The following is an 18839-nucleotide window of genomic DNA, read 5'->3' on the forward strand; positions in this document are numbered from 1 at the left end:
AGAATGCAGGTGCTTAAACACATGTGTGTTCATCAGGATAGCATTACGCAATCATTTGCATGTGTGAATGAGTCATTACAGATTAATCATGACACACAGAACATTCACATCATCCAAATCTAACTTCCACATGCTGCTTTTCCAGGGAGACAGTTCTTATATTCATCTGCAAGTCATCTAGTGTTGAGTCATCAAGACATCAATTTCATTCTCAGGCAGGTTAGGACTGACAAAAGAAAGTACTTTTTTGCAACACATCATTATTGGATGGAATTTGCTGTCTCAAGATGTGGCAATGGCCATTACCTTAGATGCTTTAAGCAGACATTAGATGAATTCATGGAGGATAGATCCATAAACAGCTGCTACCCATGACGGAACCTCCACATTCAGAGGTAGCAATATACCTTTCATGATTAGATACTAGAGTCTAAAGCTGATCATCAGGAGATGGGCATCATCTTCATGCCCTGGTTGTGAGTTTGTAGAAGTATCTGACTGACTATTCAAAAGCTAGCATACAGCACTATGTATGCTAACTTTACTAGAATGCTGCAGCAAGGATGCTTGTGAGCTCAATTCGCTTCACGAGTGTCACACCCATCCTGTGGCAGCTTCATTGGTTACTGGTCAACTTCTGGGCTAGATTCAAGGTGCTGGTCTTGACCGTTAAAGCTCTACACGGCTTGGATCCGGGATACCTGTCAGAGCGCATTCACCCATATGAACCTGCTAGGGCCCTCTGCTCATCATTGCAAGCTCTACTCATGGTCCCACCACTAACAGAAATCCAGTTGGCGGGAACCAAAGACAGGGCCTTTTCGGTTGTGGCCACTTGGCTTTGGAATGCCCTCCCCAAAGATCTTTGCCATGCTCCCTCCCTCAGAATTTTTTAAAAACAAAAATACATCTTTTTAAAGAGGCTTTTTAATGTTTTATCCGCTCCGTATATCTGATAGGTTTTTAATTTTTATAGTTTTTAGTTTTTAGCTTTTAAAATAACTTTTAATCTGAAATATTTTCTTTTTTAAAAAATTAATTTTAAATGTGGTTTTAGCCTGGAATATTAATTTAACCTGTTTAACTTTATTAGTCTTATTTTACATTATATCTGTTTTATTAATGTTGTAAGCTGCCCTGAGCAGTAGTGTACTGGAGTACTTATTTAGTTATGTACTTAAATAAACAAATAAACAAACAAACAATGGCTGGTGTTAACAAAGATATTGTGTTCTCTCTGCAGGAGCAGAATTGCCCAAAAGGTCCTTGGCCACCACACGCATACACAACATTTTGCGGTATAGTCCTAAGATATTAGAAATCTACACCTAAGAGGTTTGAATGGAATAAATACAGAAATGTGGGCAGGCATTCTTACAATTTTTTACTTACATTTTCTCATTGTTTCCTCCTCTTCCTCCTCTCCTTTTTTAAGCAAAGTGTTTAGGAAATGTAAGGCATTAACATCTTGATTGACACAGGATGAGGTTGGGAAGGGGTCATGGCAGAAGGATCTAGGTTCAACCACTGGCATCTCCATATTCATGCAGGGGGAAGACCCCCTGTCTGAAACGCCAGAGGGCTGCTGCCAGTCAGTGTACTGAGCTAGTCAGTGCACTGACCAGTTGTTTGACTCAGTATAATGCAGCTTCCTGCCTTCATGTCCATATATTCCCTGCACTGGCTGTGCAGAAAATGCTAAAACTGTTCAGCCAACCCCTTCCTCCAAAATCTCTGCATTCCCTGTTCCCTAAACACACAATCCTCAACTGCCATTGCTCATTTCAAGGGCGCGTGTGCAAGCCAAGTGAAGGTTTCCCCCACTGTCAGGAACTTGGAAAAGAGAGACTATTTTGCACGGAACGATATTTATCTAGAGGTCTCTACCACACGTAGGCACCCACTTTTGCCCTTCCTTCCACCCATCTTTTCACCCAGCACATCCATCCACAGCATATCCACTTGCATAATAGAAAGAATAACGGTGATGATGAAGATAACAGTCATCCATTGGCACTTACCTATAAGATACTCAATCCAGAATTCTTCCTTTTTGGGATTGTAAGGACGGTTGAAATAAATCTGGATATGGAAAGACTGGCCTCGGCGCACAATCAGCTTGGGGCTGAAGTATTTATCTGTGTGATGTTCTTGTTTGTTGATTTCATTTTCGCCAGTGAACAAAACGACATCCTGAACTTGCAGAAAATCTAGAAGAATGCAAAGACATGGAAATGATTATATATATTTTTAGCAAATTCTCTAGCAAATTTTAGTCCACATTCTCACAATTCATTACTTTATTCTAACATATCACAAGATAAATTGAAGATCAATTAAAGTAGGGAAAAGGCTTCCCTCCTCCCTTTCCATATGCAGGAAATAGTGGTTTTGGTTTTGGTTTTATATGGAGGAGAATTCAAACAGGCAATTCCCCCATCTGTAGTCTGACGTGGTATAGTCTGTGAAGGATTCTACCACTTGCTATTTCTGCCAATGGAAGCTCCCTCCTGGAGGAAATAGCAGCTGCAGAGGGCCCAATCCAGATCAGGACTACAGTGGAGGGAAGGATTTAAAATTCTCCGCCCCCATACTGCAATCTCAGTCCTCATCCACTCCCCACATCTTCTATAAGCTTGCAAAAATGAGCACGAGGGTCAGTGACCCTACCATTGTGAGGTAAGCAATGTGCTATTGTGCTTCATGAATGAGCAGGAATCTGAACCTAGGTCTCCCATATCCAAACCCAACAGTAGCAATAGCACCATCTACTGGATTCTTTTTACAATGTCAGTGTTTCAGATAATGCATATTGCTGAAATCCCATTGGAATGCATTATAACTTCCGTACTCCAACAAAGCTTTATTCAGTACTGACTGTGACATATAGGTTCTATTATTTTATTATTATTATTTTGTGTTTGTTTCTTCTGTCTCCGGGTGGTTTACAACAACATAAAACAAATTAAAAATAAAAACCATTCAAAACCACAGTCCAGTTAAAAAGCTTGGGTGAAAAAATGAGTCTTTACGTACTTTTTAAAAGCTGTCTGTCAGAGATGGGGAGGCTCTTATTTCAGCAGGAACCACATTCCAGAATCTCAGGGCAGCAACAGAGAAGACCTGTCCTTGCATAGCCATGGCTTATCAACGGCTACTAGTCGGAGGGCTGTGGGCCACCTCCAGCCTCAAAGGCAGGATGCCTCTGAGAACCAGTTGCAGAGGACGAACAGCAAGAGAGAGCCAACTCCTGCCTGTGGCTTCCAGCTGCATCTGGTGTGGGCCACTGTGCAAAACAGGATGCTGGACTAGATGGGCTTTGGGCCTGATCCAGCGGGGCTGTTTTTATGTTCTTAAAAGATGAGTCGGTGGCAACTGTGGACAAACCTCTCCAGATTATCTCAATGGGTGGTGGGACTCATGATGAAGAAGAATTCATTCTCTTACCCAGGGCCAGTGAGGAATGCTTGACTAAAAAGCAGAAGGTTGCCAGTTTGAATCCACACTGGTACTATATCAGGCAGCAGCGATATAGGAAGATGCTGAAAGGCATCATCTCATATTGTGCGGGAGGAGGCAATGGTAAACCCCTCCTGTATTCTACCAAAGGAAACCACAGGGCTCTGTGGGCGCCAGGAGTCAAAATCCACTCAATGGCACACTTTACCTTTACCTTTAAGCTGTTTAGGGCTTTATAGGTTATAACCAGCACCTTGTATTTTACCAGGAAACCTATTGGTAGTCAGTGTAACTCTTTTAGTATAGGAGTCTCTCCAAAATGACCCAGAGACCAATCTGGCTGCCACATTCTGTACCAACTGCAGTTTTCAGACTACGTACAATTGGCAGCCCCACACAGAAGATTTTGCAGTAGTCAGTGGACTACAATGAACTATACAATGGGTAAGGAGGTGATTTTTTCAACAGTCCCATATTCAGCAACAGGACCTGGTGGGTTGTATTGAAACGTTTGTCATTGTCTTCAGAATCCCCACTCAAAAGGTTATTGCATCCATAACTGTGGTTTGGAAGAAGGCCTGTTGCCTTTCTCTTTGGAATCTTCTCTAAGGATTGTTTCAAATTTAGCACATGGCGTAAATTAGCTGCTTTTTGATATCTGGTTTTAATTCTGCACACTGGGGGGAGGATGAAATAAACTTCCACCATTTTATTCTTAACTTGGTACTTGTTAGTGGCCTTTGGCTTAATAGGTATTAGGCTTTAAATTTATAATTTGCAGCTCTTCAGAATGTAATAGTTCATGTTGCAGTTAGGACACTCACTTTCATCCAACTTTTAGAAAGGTGACTGAGAACTGTACATCAAAGTGAGCATCCTATGAACTGTGACATAGAATCTGCTGTAGAAGGTCGTAGAATCCTGAGCTTTCATCTTGGAGAGAAAAAATCAACAAGTTTCTAGCCCACATGACTTGGGGGGGGGGCGATCCCTAAAAGCATTTGAGCAACGATTTTAATTCCCTTGAAAACCAAGAAACCAGATGAGAAGTGTCATTTCTCCCCTTTATAGTGGTTGCTTCATTCAGCATAGAACCCAGAGGTGGGCTGTCCATGAGGCAGAGTGAGGCAGTTGCCTCAGGCATAGGTACAAGAATGGACTCAGTAGCAGCAAACACTGGGCCCCCATCACCACAGGCACCACCCCACTGTCCACTGCTGTCACTCTTCCTCCCCCTTCAATGGGGCATACTGTTCATTTCCCCCTCCTCGACCCACTGCAGTGCACCCCCTCTTTCTCTTCCCACCCCTGACAAGCTTGGAACCGGGGGCGGCTCGTGAACTCTCCTCCGGAGAGGGGGCGGTGGGCGGCTTCTTTAAGGTAAACGGAGCCAGTGCTCCGTGCCGCCCAGCAGCCCCCGTGGCGGAGAATCGCCTCCGCCACTCACCTGGCCGCTGGCGGGGCCTCAGCTCTGTTTACCTTAAAGAAGCCGCCCGCCGCCCCCTCCCCGGAGGAGAGTTCACGAGCCGCCCCTGCTTGGAACACCCCTCTACAGAGTGTACACAATTTAAAACACAACAAATATAAAACTGAGTAAAACCAATTAAAACAATTTCACAAAATAAAAAATTGAAACAATATCACAGGATAAAAACAATTAAACAGTTTAAAATTAATTTCAGTTAAAAGCCAGAGAAAACAGTTGTGCCTTGAGAGATGTCCTACCAATGTGCCAGGCATAGCAATAAAAGAGAACACCAATTCTACCAATTATCCAGTCTATGTTTGAAGTAACTGCATCTCTGTGAGGCCTTATCATTTCTTGAGGTTCATTAGTTATTCTACCACCAAGGTTTGAGGGTCTTTAATTAATTCTCACAGCAGATTGCACTTACCCCCATGTTACAGGTAGAAAAACTGAGGCTACATATGACCTATCCAGAGTCAAGCAATAAATTAATTGGCCAGGTTTAGGCTGTGTCCAATACGCTTCAAGTCCTGGGACTCTATACTACAGTCTACTGCAATGAATGTTCAGTGTTAATGTCTTGGAAATACAGGCCTACTTTACAAGAAGACAATTAATGCCTTTTGCTGTTTTCCAAAAGGGTTGACAATAGCAAACTCTTCTCTCATTGAACTGTCAGATTCTAACTCCCCCCACCCCGCAAAAAAAAATTGTTGTCAATTTCGCCTAAGGGGCTGAAGCACTGATACCTCCCCTAATCATCATTTACCCTTTTCCCCACTCTAGCTCCATAAGCACCTGTTCAAGCCATCTCTGCCTCTTTGGGTTTTTGCATTTGTTGCTGGCATTTTGCCCAACCTGGTAGGAGGATGCAGGAGGGAATTACTCCAAGCATTGCCATCATCCTGATAGAAAACCCCATGGGGATTTCTTCACATAAATTATCAATGATCTTGACAGGGTTGTTGTAAATTGGCTGCTGGCATGTGTACAAGGGAGTGAGGTGAGCAGATGGTTCTGGCATGAAGAATCAGTGGGGGGTGTGATTTCTGAGAGAATCTGCTGCCATGGAGATGGGGAATATCATGGAGAGTTGGGCCACTTGGGATGCTGTGTGGCGTGCATTCCTGACTTGCTAACCGACCAGCTGGTTATTTTGCCCAAGGAATGCATTAGCTCTTCAAGGTCAGTTGGTTCAGGGCCTCCCAGAGTCACACACTCACATTCATGGAAAAAAGCTGTGCTGGATTGCTATTCAGCAGTGGAAGCAGACTACATACTTTGTTAGAATTTTTGCTGGTGCTTTTTAGGAAGAACCAGGGGCTATAAAAGAAACGGGGCTGGTGTATCCCCATGTTGCATTCTCTCCTTCCCCTTCTATGATGGGTAGTGACACTTAAACCAGGGCCTCCATCAGGGGTTGGTCAACTGGGGCACTAGACATAAAAGGCTTGTGAAAAAAAGATGGTGGCCACCAGTGTGCCCATTTTAGAAGTCCCCCCGCCACAATCCTTGTGGGGCTTAGTTTAGCTATAGTAGTGGCCAGAGTGCTCTTCAGCAGCTATGCTGCTGGTGCCCGCCATCTTTGTTTGCCTATAATGCAATGGTCTCATCCAATGTTCACAGTTTTTCAACTGTGTGAGGAATGAGTTTTGTTATAGGTGGTAGTATCAAGGCAGTGTGTGTGCACATGTATTCATAGTGGGGTCTTCCTGATTCAACGTGAGAAGGATCTAAAATTAACTGACAAAAAATGTATGAGTATGTGCATATGCACACGCCTTAGCAGGAACACTGATCTCATCCCTGCTGTGGTATCGCTGGACACAGAGGTGCTCTTACCCCCTGGACCTCAGGGCCAAAGTCCAGGACCTCCACAGCCCCTGGGGGCCCCCAAATCCTCTTTAGTCTGTCCTGGATGGTGAAGTCACCCAGCGGAGCATGATTATGCTTAATTGTCAGGGTAGGCGAGCCTCCAAAGGCCTTTAGGTCTAGGCTCCAAAATTACCAAGGTGCATCTCTGGCTGGACATAGTGATGAGGACAAGTTTAGCAGCATCTGAGGACACTAATGCTGCCTTTAACCATGATGGCAGATGTTGGTTTACCATTTACTAATAAAATTTTGATATAACTTATAGTTCTTTCTTCTCATATTTGTAAACTCAAGATAATAAATAATTGTGTAGTTATGTAAGTATATTTTTGTCTTGTCTTATCTGTTTTAAATATTTTTCCTTTCTCCTTTATTTTGCAGCTAATGATGTAAAACTTGAAGTTTAGTAATTTTTTCGTATTTCTTTTTACTTTTTTTTTAGTCTGTTATGATTTAATGTGTTATGTGTTTTTATTGTATGTTTTAATCCTCTGTTGTGAGCCGCCCAGAGAACGATTTGTTATGGGGCGGCTAACAAATAAAGTAGTATAATTATTTATTATTTATTATTTCTTGTTTACACAGACAGGTGTTATTGGCTGGTTGATGATGATGATGATGATGATGATGATGATGTTAGAATAGGTGTAATCCTGCTTGCCAACCCCTCCACTTCTGAGAAAGGTTTGAGTTTACTCCAAAATAGAGGGACTAGTCTTGCAGCTAAGAACAAGCCAAGTTGCCCTTAGGACAGAATGCTGAGATGTGGGTATTGGTTCCCTCTTCAGGCTTGGATTTGGGATGTGTGTATATGCATACTTACACACAGCATCTCTCTCTTTTCCTTCCTTCCATTCAAGTTTGTTTCAAGAATGCTTGCCTCTTGGAAGCAGCAGGATAGTTGGAAAATGTGGGGTTCCAGACATCATAATAAGGATTGCTATTACATGATGTAATAAGGTCATTCCCATAACTCATTTAAAAAAAATCAAATCTTTATTGTTACGGTCATTCGACCAGCCAAAACATGAAGTACAAAAACTTTACATAAAAGCAAACATGGTCAAATAAGTAATAAACTGTTAAAAAATAAAACAGAGCCATAACGCCCGATTTCATCCATAACACAAAACAGAGGGCTCAATGCATTATACAGGTGAAACTCGGAAAATTAGAATATCGTGCAAAAGTCCATTAATTTCAGTAATGCAAATTAAAAGGTGAAACTGATATATGAGACAGACGCATTACATGCAAAGCGAGATAAGTCAAGCCTTAATTTGTTATAATTGTGATGATCTTGGCGTACAGCTCATGAAAACCCCAAATTCACAATCCCAGATAATTAGAATATTACATGGAACCAAGAAGACAAGGATTGTAGAATAGAACAATATCGGACCTCTGAAAAGTATACAGTGTACTTTGCTTGATTGGCCAGCAAACTCGCCTGACCTGACCCCATAGAGAATCTATGGGGCATTGCCAAGAGAAGGATGAGAGACATGAGACCAAACAATGCAGAAGAGCTGAAGGCCGCTAATGAAGCATCCTGGTCTTCCAGAATACCTCAACAGTGCCACAGGCTGATAGCATCCATGCCACGCTGCATTGAGGCAGTAATTGCTGCAAAAGGGGCCCAAACCAAGTACTGAATACATATGCATGCTTATACTTTTCAGAGGTCCGATATTGTTCTATTCTACAATCCTTGTCTTCTTGGTTCCATGTAATATTCTAATTTTCTGGGATTGTGGATTTGGGGTTTTCATGAGCTGTACGCCGTGATCATCACAATTATAACAAATTAAGGCTTGACTTATCTCGCTTTGCATGTAATGCGTCTGTCTCATATATCAGTTTCACCTTTTAATTTGCATTAGTGAAATTAATGGACTTTTGCACGATATTCTAATTTTCCGGGTTTCACCTGTACTAATTTAAAATTTAATTCAATCCAACCCCATATCTCGCTTCTCAACATTTCTTATCCTAGTCTTGTTAGCCAGAAAACAGAACTTCACCACGTTACAAGATACTACATCCCAATGGTCCGTTAAAGGTAATTCCAAATAGAACTGCTCAGAACTGGGGTATGCTGTTAAAAAAGGACCTCTCTCTCTCTCTCTCTCAAAGTTTGATAAAACTGACAGTTCAAGATAACATGGGCCTTTGACTCAACTTCCCCAGAACCACAAGGGCAGACATGCTCCTTATAGGGGATCTTACAGTATCTCCCTTCCCGGACAGCCGTTTCTAAGGCATTACACCAGGCCAGCATCAGAGCCCTCCAGAAACTAGGTACTAATATTTTATTAAGGTATCTTGCTGGGCCAGACAGTGATGTATCATTGCCTAAATAAGTGTCAACCCCTATCTGTCTCCTGTCCTTCTGTTTCTCCATATCCATAATGTGTTGGCGCAGACATGATCTCACTATCCCATAGCCCAAGACAACCAAAGCATCACTGGAGAAGCCATAGTAGTTCAACCCCTTCTCCACATAGTATTTCCACCTAGACCTATACATATCATTCAACACTAAGAGTGCTAGTCCTACTGGCTGAAAAATCAACTTCAGCCAATATTCAAATATTACCAGGCAAAGACTTGCCACCACCCAAATCCAGCCTGCTTCCAATCGTAGAAATGCATTAGAGACACCCCAGGGTAGTTGGAGCACACTTCTCTAAAACTTAGAATGGATTGCCTCCAGCCTGGCAAAGTTGGAATAAATACCTAGCTGCGCTCCATAAAGGAGCAAAGGCTGGACTTTGGCCGAAAAAAGTTTAAGGGCAGCTGGAACAAACTGTGCACCTTGCCTAATTCCCATAACTGAATGGAGGACTGGAGGGGAGGAAGGCTGCTACCTGCCTCCCGCAAACGATCAAAGTTGTACAGATGCCACTCACACAGCATATGAGCCATGGGGCACCAAATGGCAGAGCCGGGAGCTGGAGGAGGAAGTCCTCTGGCATCCCACAATGCACTGCATCAGGAGCGTGGTGCATTGATGGATTCCCCCTTAGCCGGGCATTCTTGCTGGCCGGCTTTGTGAACACTTGGGCTGCAGGCAGCCTGATAATTCACTCAGTGGGGAATGGGGTAGAAAGTTGCGCTTTTGCCTTTCTACTCCACTATTAGCCAGGGTAAAAAAACCAGGGCTAGCCTGTCAGGGAGGACTGGGATCAGGAGCAATCCCGGTGCTTCTCACAACTAGGCTATACCCAGGTAGGGCTGCCCTATCTGATATAGCTGCCCTACCTGGGCTGGGTATAGCCGGTCATGAGAACAACCTCAATGTATAATTGGGTAGGGGGTTGCTGATCCTAGCCAAGCCATGGTCATCCTGTTTACACGTTCATACTGATAAACCTTAGTGAATGGACCACAATAAAATATAATTGGCCTTTAGGAAAAGCCAAAAACAGCACATGCCCCAGCTCTCTGTGTCTGCAAGGTTTCCCTCTGGCAAATAAAAGGATCTAGTTCAGTCCTAGTGACCTGCATTTGAGCCACAGGGTCAATCGGCTAATTAGTTCTTAAGCAATTGTTTATTGAAAAATACCTGCCGAGCTGTGCCTGCACTATTCTGAAACTAATGCACAGTGGAAGGGCAGACCAATCGTTACATCTAGAGAGTACGTGAGGGAAGTGCCTGGATACCATGGTGATGAATGCTGGATGAAAACCAGACAGATGTATTTGTGGCTAATGTGCAATGTACAGAAGAATTAGGAAACAACACATCTCAGAGGGGGTCATTTCTACTTTCAGCCTCAAAGTGAAGCTTATTTAAATATGAACTGGACGCTATATATCTAGAATGGTAGCTTGGTGTGTTTTTGTTTGTCTGTTTCATTTCTGTAGTGTTTTAAATTCTTACGATTCTTCCCTTCAAAACCTTTATTTGGGAGGATTATTAAGGTAAAAGTAAAGTGTGCCATCAAGTCGATTTCGACTACTGGCGCCCACAGAGCCCTGTAGTTTTCTTTGGTAGACTACAGGAGGGGTTTACCATTGTCTCCTCCTGCGCAGTGTGAGATGATGCCTTTCAGCATCTTCCTATATCGCTGCTGCCTGATACAGTACCAGCGGGGATTTGAACCAGCAACCTTCTGCTTGTTAGTCAAGCATTTTCCCGCTGTGCCACTTAAGGAGAAGGTAAGGGGCAGTTATTTGACTATTATAGCCCAGTGAACTTCATAAGCACATGGGGGAGGGGTCTATATCCAAAATACACTCTAATTCTTCAAGCTTAATCTATTGGGTTTCAAGCCCAATGAGCCATTTTCACACTTTATTTATGTGTTTGTTTGTTTATATTCATCAAATTTGTATGCCGCACCAAACTTCTGTCTCATTAGGCAGAGGCAAGCCCAATTTGCCACGGGATGCACACTAAACAAGGAGCTGCAGTTAATCATGGATTCCTGAAGAGTATGGGTATTACATGTGTTTGCACAGGTGTGGGGCTATTCACACGATTATCAAAATGAAGGTGGGAGGCATGGAGGCTATGTTTGTGGGTTCGTGAGAACCTCAACGAATCCCTCCATTCTAGCTCACTCAAGTGTGGGTAACCCAGCTCCTGTACCTTGTTCTTTATCAAGATAGGACAAAAACAGCAGCTGTCCTACCTCAGTGGGTTGATCGTGTGGGTGCATTTGCCATTTCTAGAAGTCCCTGGGAGTGAGCGGCCATGTTTGTAAGAGCACCGTGGCTACAGGGGCTCACATCTGTGAATCTGCTGCTCTTCACAGCACATTCTATGGTCCTCTGCTGGCAATGTCTTCAGTAGAGCTAGTCCCACCACCGGCCCCTTTGTGGCCAATTAGGGAATGGCTGATGATGCAATGAGGGCTCTCAGTCTCCTGGCAGCACAAAGCATGATGGGAAGGTTTTGCCGATCCTCAGAGGATCTCCCCCCACCTTCCCCAATCCTGTTTGCAGCAATGGAGACTGTGGCTGTTGTGATTGTTTGGCTGCTGAGTTTGCCGATCCAACCAGATGGTCGGCTTGTCTGTCGGAAACAGGGTAGGGAGCTCCTTACCACCACCCTCAAGCCACCCCCATATGATTGTGTGCAAGGACCTTGTATGTTGCATTCACTCTTTACATTTTTAGGTATATACTTTAAAAATACCACAGGCATTTAATGTATGAAGTGACCCATCTATGAAGTCATCTTTTGGTGAACTCTTTTGTTTGTATCCTTTAGGGCAGGACCAGTCAATGAGGGTAACTGAGGTAGGGCTGGACAGGTAGGCCTTTGTCTGCCTACAGTTTCTGCTTGCCTCTGGCTGGCCTCTACCCAGTACTGGCAGTGCACCAATAGTATGGCATGCCAGTCACTGCCACCACCACTGCTGCTGTTCGCACTCCCCGGATTTTGAAAAAGATGAAGGGAATGGAGCAGAACAGAAGGTCTGGAAGAAAGTGGCCCATCATTTTACTCTCTTCCACACTTCCTCTCCTGCTCCATTCCCCTCTTCCAATTTTAACATTCAGGAAGCAGGAGCAAAATGACAAGCAGTGGCAGTGGTGGAAGGAGGAGAAGCAGTGGCCATTGTGCGCTAGTACACTGCTGAGTAAGGAGAGAAGAGGAGGAGCAGGAGCAGCAGCAGCAGCAGCAGCTGTGGAAAAGGCAGCAACAGCTGTGAAGTCAGACAGCATTTGGCACAGCAAGGCACTATGTGACACCATACCACCTCAGGTGCAGGGAGGACAATTTAGGCTGGCCTTGCTAGTGGGTCAATAAACACCATTTTTATTAGAACAAGCCAATGTTTGAGGGTTCAAACTGTCATACTTCAGACACATTATGCGACAACCCAACTCCCTTGAGAAGTCCATAATCCTGGGGAAAGTTGAAGGAAAAAGAAGAGGACGACCAGCAGCAAGGTGGATGGACTCGATTACGGCAACCACTGAGAGACCTTAAAGGCCAAGTTGAAGACAGATCAACCTGGAGACAATCTATCTGTGTGGTCGCTAAGAGTCAACACCGACTTGACTGACTTGACCAATTTGACAGCACTTAATCAATCAGTCAGTCAGTCAGTCAGTCAAATCAATGAGGGTATGAGGAAAAGGTTGGCAAATTTAGCAATGGGCCACCATGGCTACCTAGTCATTTCTCACAAGGCTGAACATTTTATGCCTATCCTTTCTCTAATCTAATCCCATCTATGCAGACATGTTACATTATAAAGGCAAAATGAAAATGGTTGCTGTGAGTGGCAATATATGGATACTGAGCTGCTGCATCTCTATTTAAAGCCCTTCAGCTAAGAGGGTTAGAAAGGTCCTCTGCCTGAGCCCCTAGTGAAAGGCTGCAAGATATGGACAGTCGTGGATAAACAGCAGCAGCAGCAACACTTTAGACTGTTCAGTGTACTTCACAGACACCGAGGCTGTTCACATGAGCATCCCTACCTGGGCTTACACAGCCCTACCAGGGAAGGGCTGCTCATGTGCCCTACTGCCTGGGTAATAGCCCTTGGAAAATTCCTGGGCTACCTGCTGGGACAGTGCCTTAGGAAAACAAAAGAACCCCTATCTGAAGATCTGATTCATAGCACTGATCCAGGCAGCAGAACAAAGTTCAAATCACACCTTAACTGTGTAAAAAGAGTCGGCTGGGGATTTGTGTTATGAACTGGAACCAGCTTGCCACATGGCTTTATTGCAATGCTACTGTATGATTAATCCTCTGAGAGCTACCAGCACAACTATCTTCAGTCCATCCAAGGACAAACCTTATTAAAGCGCCTCCGTAATGGCCAGCAGCATACAGGCCAGTATATTTTCCTTGGGCAGTCACAGTGCTCCTTTGTTTGACATTACAATAAGGGCTCTCAGCTGTTGAATTAAAATTTAATTTGGAGGTAGTGGGATTGCATTATGCACCTTCAAAGTGTCTGCATCATTCATGAGGCCTCATTTACGTCCCTTAAGCTCAGAAGTCAGGTGTTCACTTAGGGATGGGAAATTCAAATGGCCCCGAGCTGAGAAAGACTGCTGTTAATAAAAGCTGTTAAAGTGTAATTACCTGAACTGCTAGTACTGTGTGTTTACTGGTGATCCCTTTCATTTTAATAGCCCCCTCCCCAATGAATTCTGGGCTGCCCCCATAGTACTAAACCCCATTTTGTGCCTAGCAGTTTACTGAATTAGCCAAGAAGCATGGAAACTAGTCCAGAAGTGTGGCTGGGCACTTTCATCAACAGGCAAAGTTACAAAGGGCTACCTTATACTGAGGGAGTTCATTGATATGGTCCCTTTTATGAAATGTTTTATCCCAATACTATTAATCCTGATTGGCAGTAGGCTTTCTATCTTGCAGATTTCTTTTCTTGATTTTTCTACCAGAGATCTATTAACTGAAGCAACTCACACATGGTACTTGGGGTGTTATATAACGTCCGGACAGTGGCAAACACTAGAACAGTCACAGAACCAAATCAAGAAGGGCTGAGAGAGTGATGTAGGTGTAGAGCACTTGAATTAGGCTCAGCAATTATATTACGAAAAGTCCCAAAATTGGCAATTTGAAAACTCAGCACTTAGAACCAGGGCCGCGCCCAATCAGGGGCCGCGCCTCACAGCCCCGACACACACCCCACGCCGGATGTCAGACGCGTTGGTGCTGGTTTAGCTCCCAGGCGGGGGCCGTGCGGCCCCTTCGGGAGCTAAACTAAGGCTGGCGCTGCGTTCACAACGCAGTCAGGAGTGGCTCTTCCCTGCTAAGGCAGGGAAGAGCCACTTCTGGCTGCACTGCAAACGCAGCACCAGCCTAAGTAGCTCCTGAAGGGGCTGCGTGGCCCATTCAGGAGTTGAACTCCAACTCCCGAACACAGCCTCAAGGCTCCGTTCAGGAGCCATACCACGCCCCCCCCCCACAGGTCTGACATCAAATGCGGGGGCATGGCTAGCCCCTGTGTCTGATGTCAGATGCGGGGGTGGGTCAGCAGGGCCCCTGCCGCCACACACGGGCCAGCAGCAGTCAGGCTCCGTGCCTGATTAGAACCCATTTTGCCTATAGCAAACAAGCAGACATGCATTCACTTGAGCATCAAGGCTGCTTTCAGTTACACCCTTGCCGTACTCCAGGGCGTTTTCCAGACTACGAGATTTGCAACGGTTAATGCGTTGCAAACTGTGACCGAATCGTGTAACGGTTTGAAAACGAGAGCAAAGGGTTGTTTAATGCTTCATTGTAAGCAGGTGGCCATTCATATTTTCCATCCCCTGAAACGTATTTTCCAGGCAAGAGTGTCCCTATTCTCCTTGAAACACATGTATATGCCCCTCCTCCTGCTCCATTTGGGCCAATGGAGTTGTGGAATGTCTGTGACAGTGATTCTAAAAAATTTATATTTTTAAAATTTAAAGATTTAAAAAATTTTAAGATTCAAAAATATATTTTTTAATAAATGGGGGAGCGAAAGGAAATCCTTTGGCGAGCCTAGAAGGGGGAAGAGAGGACCTGGCACGCCTGGGTAGGTGTTCTCCTCCATGGTGGTGGCAGCAGCCACTCAGCTTCCCTGCTGGATGTTGAGGCAGACACGTGGGCAGCCTCCTCAAGCAGAGCAGGCTGCTCACCACTCGCTGGCCACTGCTCCCCCCCCCCCCCAAGCCGAGGCGGGTGCACGGGCAGCCTTGCTGAGCAGAGCAGGCTGCTCGCTGGCCGCCGCTGCTCCCACCCCAGAGCTGAGGTGGACGCATGGGGAGCCTCGCTGAGCAGGCTGCTAGCCGCTTGCTGGCTGCCGCTGCCACTCCCCCCCCCCCCCCAGAGATGAGGCAGGCATGCTGGGCAGCCTTCACCTCTCACTGGCCACCGCTCCCCCGCTGCACACATTATGATGGCCTTGCCAGCTGCCGTGCCGCTGGGAGCTGAGGCAGGTGGGCGGAGGAGGCTGGCCGCTGCCACCATTCTTGCCCCAGAGCCGAGTTTGACATGTGGGCAGCCTCGCTGCACAGAGCAGGCCCTTCGCCTCTTGCTGGCTACCGCCGCTCCCCCCCACACACACATGGTGGCAGCCGTGCCAGCTGCCATGCAGCTGGGAGCCATGGTGGGCAAACACAGCAGGCTGATCACTTGCCGCTGCCATTCCCCCTGAGCCGAGGCGGGGGTGTGGGCAGCCACACCGAGTGGAGCTGGCTGCTGCTGCCACTACCTCCCCCAAGTGGGGGCATGCGGGCAGCCTCACTGTGTGGAGCACGCCCTTCACCTCTCCTTGACCACTGCCAGTCCCCCACACATACACAGGGCAGCGGCTATGCTGCTGCAAACTGAGGCAGGTGAGCAAAGCATGTTTCTCACCGCTCACTGCCTCGGCCACCACTCACTGCCCCCCAGATGGTGCAGCTGGTGGGAAGCTGTAGCCGAGTGAGCAGTGAGGCAGGCTGATCGCTGCTCATGCCGCCGCAGCACCACCACCGTGGGGTCCCTCCAAATGCAGGGGTCCCCCCAAATCACACAGTTGCCCTGCCCTAAGGAAAGGCTGCAGGCAGAGCCTCACTATTAGGCTTGTGCATTTCGATTCAGGTACAAAACATTTTGTGCCCGGAAATGGTAATTTTGGAGGGTTTGTAACCAAAATAAAATCAAGAATTTAAAAACAGAGATTTTTGTTTCCAAATCGAAATGACTGTGTTTTGGACAGAATGCTTTGTTCTTTGGGAAAGCATTGCAATTCAAATTGACTTCTCTGACTCTCTCCACTCCAGCTGAAGCACTGAGTGATTAGCAGAAGATAAGATATGCAAAAAGCTGTAGAGCATGAATGGTTTAGTTAAGTATGTGTTGTATTAAGTGTGATTGAAATGCAAACTGATCTTGCAAAGGGATGTGGAAGACAGCATTTTGAGACAGAAATACCCAAAAATCTTTGGGAGCTCAATGCAATTCCAAAGCTCTTGCTAAAAGCCATGGTATAAATTGTGTGGAGAAACTTTTCCAGAAGGTGGTTAGGAAAGTTCTGAAATTACACAGGTTTTTCTTTCCAAAGGTTTAGAAAGAATCTCTTGACTTGTTCAGGGCTCTTTTGAAGAGCTATTTTGTTTTTCTTCTGATTTTTATGAGTTATAGTGGTGTCTAAGTTTTGTTACCCAAAGTTGAGCAGTCTAATGTAATTTAGGCCACAATGTAATTTGGTGGGATATGATGTCTAAGCCAGTGGTTCACAACTTTTGCCATTGCAGGGACAGGTCATCCACATGGGACTACAGGAGACAAATGGAGGGGGATGGGGAATACCCCTGTCAATTTATTGACATCCCCAGGAATCTTAGTTGCTTCTCTCTTTCTTGTAACCATGATCCATGGTTTTGCACTTTCTTAAATGCAGTGATGATAAATCTCAACAATTCTGAATAGTAGGCTGATTTGTTTGGGCTACGGCTCACTCCACTTCAGTTAAATGAACATTTGAAGCTGTTCCATAGTACCAAGGCAGTTCATTGGTCTATCTTACTATCCCAAATGACCTGTGGTCACTATTCCATGGGGAGGGAGTGTTTTTATTGAAAGATTGCTTGAATCCCCAAATGGGTTGTGCTGCTGTGCTAGTGCCACAGAGACAGGCTCCAAAATTCCCGCTGCAAAATTCTCAAATAACTGTGCCAAAAAATTAAGTGTTGTTGTTCTTCATCATTCTCTTCACTCTTTCAACTTGTTTATGTGGGGCAAAACAGTGGGTTGGGTGGCAGTGCCCCAAGGGTGGTGCACCCAGATTCCAAATAGGGCAAAGGGCTGATTTCTTAGGAATTTTTGAGGTTTACGCGTCTCTAAGATTTTTCCCCATAGGGAATAATGGAGGTTTCAGCAGCCCCATAACTCCACCTGGGGGGCACTGGGATGGCCCGAAGTGAGTGGTGGTGTAGTGCACAGAGGGTGCCAACCACCACCACCCTGGATTGCTAACCCATTGGGGTACTGGGACTTGTTGTTTCTGAGGTGTTGAGTTTAGATTCTCTAGTAGCAAATTAGATTTTTAATGAAAAATCATGAATCCATTCTCATATGCTACTAGAGAATCTACTGTCAGAACACCTCTAGAACAACAAAACTCTGTACTTCATGGGTTGGCAACCCATGTGGGTAGTTGGCACCCTATGTGCACTACACCGCCACTTGCGCTGGGCCACCCCAGTGCCCCTCAAGTGGAGTTATGGGACTATAGAAACCTCCATTATACCCTACGAGGAAAATCGGAAAGACACGTAACTTCACTAATTCTTTAAAAATCAGCCCTTTGCCAAATTCCTCTGAAAAAATTGTGGTAGCTTCCTTGTACCAACTGGGCACTACCACCAACCACACTCCACTCTGGGCCACCACCCCCGCATGAAGCTTTACTTTTCCTGAAACTTCCATCATACCCTATGGGGGAAATCTGAAAGATGCGCAAACTTCAAAAATTCACCAAAAATCAGCAGTTTGCCCAATTCCTTTGAAATTTTTGTGGTAGCTTCCACTAATTGGGCAGTATAACGCGCACCCACTCTTTTGACCATGTGACCCATTTTTAACCCTAATTAATTCGGATTCGGATTCAAGTTAATTTAGATACCAAACAAAACTGGGGTGATTCGGAAGGCTTAATTTTGGACAAAATACAAAATGGGGTTGATTCAGATTTTGCACAAATCGAAACAGAAAAAATACAAAACGTGCAACCCTACTCACTACGGCCAGGGAGCCTTGCAGCTTTCTCCTCTCCACCATCACCCTTGCTGCTTCCCTCCTGCCTGGCCTTCTCCTGAGGAGGGAGGATGGCGGTGTTGCGCCTCCAGAGAAATAAAAAAATAAATAGAAGGGGAGAGGCAGAGGGAAGGCGAGCGCTCCTCCAGTGAGGGCTGTGGGATTGCACATGTAAATGAATCCTGTAAATGAATCCTGATTCAGTAAATGAATCCTGTAAATGAATCCTGATTCAGTTCAATAGGCTTCCTTTTAAGTAAGTGACTGTTCTCTCTCCCTGCCCTTTGCCTTGTAGTATTTATTATTTATTTGACATATTTGTATACT

At 45.2% G+C, this 18839-nt stretch overlaps 1 protein-coding gene across 3 annotated transcripts in view; it reads right to left on the bottom strand.

The window, feature by feature from the left end:
- F13A1 (coagulation factor XIII A chain) overlaps window positions 1-18839 on the bottom strand; it is a 147066-nt gene that overhangs the window by 111737 nt on the left and 16490 nt on the right. For 2 of the 3 annotated variants that reach the window (XM_053249232.1, XM_053249231.1), the window contains exon 3: window positions 2022-2210. In XM_053249232.1, coding sequence (XP_053105207.1) covers window positions 2022-2210 — 189 coding nt within the window. Of the gene's footprint in view, window positions 1-2021; window positions 2211-18839 lie in introns of those variants that run through there. The other variant, XM_053249234.1, reaches the window with a different exon arrangement.

The sequence above is a fragment of the Hemicordylus capensis genome, chromosome 4 (assembly GCF_027244095.1).
Source record: "Hemicordylus capensis ecotype Gifberg chromosome 4, rHemCap1.1.pri, whole genome shotgun sequence".
Lineage (NCBI taxonomy): Eukaryota > Metazoa > Chordata > Lepidosauria > Squamata > Cordylidae > Hemicordylus > Hemicordylus capensis.